Raw genomic sequence first — 4866 nt, 5'->3', positions numbered from 1 at the left:
ACAACTGTCCACTGCCTTTCGTTTTTTCAGCTCACTGTCGCACACATCTTTAACCTTTCGACCTGTGTGAAGGCATCTACGTCCGCCAAGCACAGTTTTGCGCCTACTCACAGCAGCTGGCTGAACTTTGATGGCTGCTCCCTTCCTCCTTCCCTGTTTGATTTTTCTTGAAGAGGACATATCCAGGGAAGCACCGGTGTATTTGCCGAAAGTCTTCAGGGCACCAACAAAAGCAGAGTTTGTTTTCAGTGAACTGAACTGTCTCACAAATGTCTCAATTGGTTGACTGAATTCATCAGGATCACGCCTGAGCATAAGAATGAGCTGACTGGCACAGTCATTCACAGCACCTTCCAATGTGGCTAGTTTTTCTTTACCGGCGGGATCATTTTCAACACCATTGGACTGCAATGCCATCGGAGTACTGCTCCTCTCATCAAACCTATTCTGCATCATCCTCTGGGCGTTCAAGGACTCAACAGCCGCATTGGCACTGGGCGGTGCAGTTGCAGTGCAGTTTTCAGGTATAGCATCGTCATCATCATCATCATCATCATCATCATCATCATCATCATCATCATCATCATCATCATTCTGGCCGCCCGTCTGGTTTTCTATTGGTCCTCGTACATGTCGTACAGGCTCCTCCAGTTGTGGCAAGCCAGCAATGGGAAGGGATGCAAACCATCCAGGTCTCGCATTCTTCTGACCAGTTGCAAGAAAGAGCATCTGTTCTCGCAAGTGAGGGTCCCTCATTGGCAAGAAATTCAATGAGGACTCATTGAAATTCCTCACAACAGCATACTGGTGTTTGCAGGGAGCGCCACCCATCCCTGCAATGCAAGTGCAAATACCGATTTGGGTATCAACGAAGTATGTGGAATTCTCCCTTGTCTCACTCTTGACCTCGTAGTAGTGGGCAGCAACCTTGGTGATGCTCGCCACAGGAATCGATGAACCACCAGGGAGATACTTCTTTGAGACAGTCACATCGATACGCCCATTGGCCAAGTCAGTGAGGCGACGCTCATAGTAACTGGATACTCGAGTGACGAGAAAGTCAAAGAGCTGGACCACATTGTAGGCTCTCACACGTTCAAAGATCTGGTCCTTGAGGATCCTCATAGCAGCTTCAACATAGTTATTGGTGTTGTTACCCCGGGTGGGTAACTCTGAACGATAGCAGACTGCCCATGTCTGACGACGATTGTAGAGCTTTTCAACATGGGCTATGAAGTTAAGGTAGAGACGAGCAACTTCACTATCCTGAAGCTCTTCATAGGCTTCCTCGAGTGATTCAACAGTCATGGCGAAAGTCATCTTTTTTACTGCAAAAAGCAACTGTTGCCTGTGCTCTCTTCGGATGTTGTTCTTGCTTTCCCACAGGAACCTCCACACTGCCTGCAGCAAGTGGAAAACGCAAAGAATCAATGTGGCCTGTGGAAACACTGATGCAAGGCTCTGCCTTTCTGCCCTCACTATCGTCAGATAAGAACACCTGAGGACCAAGAGCACCCCGGCCAAAGAAAGCATCTCTAGGCATTATTTCTGTGTACAGTTTCAATGCCAGAGTTACACACTCCCTGGACTCTGAGGTTACAATCAGGCACCCCAGTGGTAATCCGCCAGCAGCACTATGAGTTAGAAGCATGAAGATCCTACAGTCATATCGATCCATGCCCCCCGATGCATCTATAAACACAAGTTCTCCACTGTATTCGTGCTTCTGGCTGACACGTTTCATAAGAGGGCTGCACAACGCGATTGCGATCTTGCCATTGACTTGGTCGATCCTGCCGCACACTTCACCCTTCTCACTGTTGTAGGACTCGATTGCTGCTTCCAGGTCGTGCAGCATCTTCTCCCCACTAGCAGCACCGTAGGCTTTATTGAAGATCTTCCGATACAGCCTGAAATGTGAAAATATTCTTGGTGACTACACATGATAATTTATTGTTATTTTTGGGCTTTATTGCAAGCAAAATCACCTGTCTTGATGGGTTCCAATTTTTTGGAGGGAGAAGGATTATAAATCTTACCTGTGACAGAACTGTATGTCTGGACAATTGGCACGATCAGCAGCTTCATACACATAGTCTTGGTCGTAGTGTAGTTGTAGATCAAGCTTGTGGGTGTTGAGAGCGGATGCTGGTGAATGCCCTTTAGAGAACAGGTCTTTGAATTTGGCAACTGTCTCTTCACTTACATCTCTATGCTTTAGGCTATCAGCACTATCAATCACATGGTTATGGCGGTGGGAGAGCTTGACAACAACTTGATACGCTGGTAGGTGAAGATCCTTCATTTTGGCTCTGAAATGAACAATTAATGAATTGTAGTTTGTACTGTAATGTAGGTTTCCTGAAACTGACCTTGATAACTCCATTCCTATGAAGTACATTTTCAATATCGAAGGCACATTAACTTTATCAATGACCAATGTAAACCAGTTTTCTAACGGAGAATTACAGCTGCAGTCATACAGGGTAAGAATATCATTCATGGCATGGCCTGTACATGTATATTATGTATATGAAACTCACCTGCTTAGTTTTCCAGGGATGCGCTTGATTGTCAGAACTAGCTGGGCAGGACAATTCGTGTTCTTTGAGGATAGTTTCTGACTAGCACTTGCAGACCGTGGTAGAGTCTTGAGATGGCATCGGTAGAAACACTTGAACAGGTTCACCCAACCATCTTTTGGCTTTGTTGCTTCAACGCGTAACGTCACTTTGGTTTGGCGCTGGTATTTTTCAAGCCAGGCTTTGGCCTCTTCTTCATTGCCGATATCAATCCTGAACACCGTTTCATAGCCATCCTCAACATCTTCGTAACTACAGATGTGGTAAGCATATTCAGGAGGCAAGGATTCCTGTGGAGTGAAGAAATAGACATTGTTAATACCATCACTGATTGTAATAGGCCCTATAGGCACACGCGTCTGTAGTGGATTGTAAATGAACGAGACTCTCTATTCGAAGGATTATTTTCCCTGATACTTGGTGTACATCTACACTGTACATCAGAATGTAACCCATATGCATTGATGTAGGCCTACACAGTGACCAGTGTATCGCGATCAGGGAAATACAATTACAAACGTCTGCGCCTGTGCACCTTGGCTTAATTTATTGGGCTCTAGTCTGTCTATAGCGCTGAATAAAATGTTTTCTTTATATCTAACATGTCTAAGCCTATAAACAAGCCTCTTCTCTTGCTCATAAGCTATGGTATAGGCTATATGAACAGTGGACCATTGAGTATGTACATGTATACGTGATGTGTACTATCTGTGTACTGTGTTGGCCCATGTGTAAACAAACATTTTATAATCGGATTGCTGCATTATTTACAAGTTATAGTACGATGAAGTTCAGTCTTTTAGATGCACTGATTAATAATTTCACTATATAGTAAACTTACATAAAGGTTTCGATAATTCTCGTAGAAGAAATCGGTATTTTCTTGTTCAGAGCGGTCAAAATTTCACAGAGTCAAAGCCGCCGCCATTGCTGATGACGTAAAAAACTTTGAACCAATCAAAAGGCAGATTTTTTTTCTAACAGCAAACCTGTTTGGGAATAAAAATTTCGCTACCGGCGAGGGGACTATTTCTTTATGGGGCCTTATTGTTCAGCGTCTCCAAGGAATTCTATTTTTAGAGTCCAATGGGGGGGGGGTTGGGGGGGGGGCCTTCCCCCCAATGTACTGACTAAAACCTGTCACTTTCAGAGAACGGGGGAGGGGGTTTGGGGGACTCATCCCCCAATGTACTGGCTATATATGTCAGAAGGACGGGGGTTTGGGGGGCTCCCCCATGTCAAACAGTTGTGTGAGTTCACTAGAGATTGCTCTTTACATATTAACTCACACAACGTAGTGAGTGTAATGGTTACGTATGTATATAAAGTGTAAACAAAATTCATATATCCATCATGTCCATCGAATCTGAAAAAATTTGTGCAGACCCATGGCAGTTCCGGTTCCGGTACAGTTTGTTGCATTCCATACGGGCCGCGCTTGCCGATCCTGCTTTCACGACGCACCGCAACCACAGTTACCATGATTCCCATTGTTTCCTTCCTCGTGACGCAATTATTTCATGACTTCATGAGCCATTGACCATTCACGCAAGTAGATTTATTCACACCGGCGCCAAGGAGGATACCGCGGTGACGTCACATCACGTGATCCCGACCCATATTAGTGATCGCTATGGCCAATCAGATTCAGTCTACTGACAGCACCAGCACTGAACACATTTCCACGTCTCACTGTCTGGTGCGCTCCTGTAGGCCTACACAAAAACACCAATAGACATGAAATATTGCAATACCTAGTATGGATTCTTCCTGTGTAGAATAAAATTTACAGAGCAGATTAACTTCCACGAATTAAAAAGACGTTTGCCGTGGCCAAAGTGCGGAAATAATGGGAAATAATGTCTCCGCTAAAATACACTACGAAATACACTAGGCAATGCACTACGCGATACACGGTAGAGATGAAGTTGAGTTTGTTATTGTTTTTTGACTTAGAAGCCCGCCCATATCATAATATATTCATGTATTCATGAAGTATGAACTCATATCTGTCCCATACAACTCTAAGAACAGTCAATTTCTCCTTAAATCATCACCGAAACCGCGATATCCGCAGGAAGATTTCGTTCTAGTGTCCGAAAATGCATGATCTTAGGGACGCTAACTCGACAAATAGAGGGGATCTATGGGGATCTATGCGAGTTTTAGGTATTACAGGTCTCGAACTTGTAAAATCTTTAAACATGCCTCCAAATTCCATTATGATAATGAAGAGATTGCCCCATATCTGGGAGACTGTTTTGAAACCATCGCTAATTTTGGA

At 44.3% G+C, this 4866-nt stretch overlaps 1 protein-coding gene across 1 annotated transcript; it reads right to left on the bottom strand.

Annotated features, from left to right (window-relative positions):
• Positions 1 to 385: 385 nt before the first annotated feature.
• Positions 386 to 2648, bottom strand: LOC135488258 (uncharacterized). The gene is made up of 3 exons (XM_064772793.1): positions 2544 to 2648; positions 2040 to 2312; positions 386 to 1910 (listed from the first exon to the last, which is right to left on the bottom strand). The coding sequence occupies exons 2-3, from the start codon at positions 2303 to 2305 to the stop codon at positions 1298 to 1300; spliced, it is 879 nt and encodes a 292-aa protein (XP_064628863.1). The 5' UTR covers positions 2306 to 2312; positions 2544 to 2648; the 3' UTR covers positions 386 to 1297.
• Between the last annotated feature and the right edge of the window lie 2218 nt (positions 2649 to 4866).

This window comes from Lineus longissimus, chromosome 5 (assembly GCF_910592395.1).
Source record: "Lineus longissimus chromosome 5, tnLinLong1.2, whole genome shotgun sequence".
Classification (NCBI taxonomy): Eukaryota; Metazoa; Nemertea; class Pilidiophora; order Heteronemertea; family Lineidae; genus Lineus; species Lineus longissimus.
Note: the sequence above shows the minus strand (reverse complement) of the source record. Positions and strands in the feature narration are given on the sequence as shown.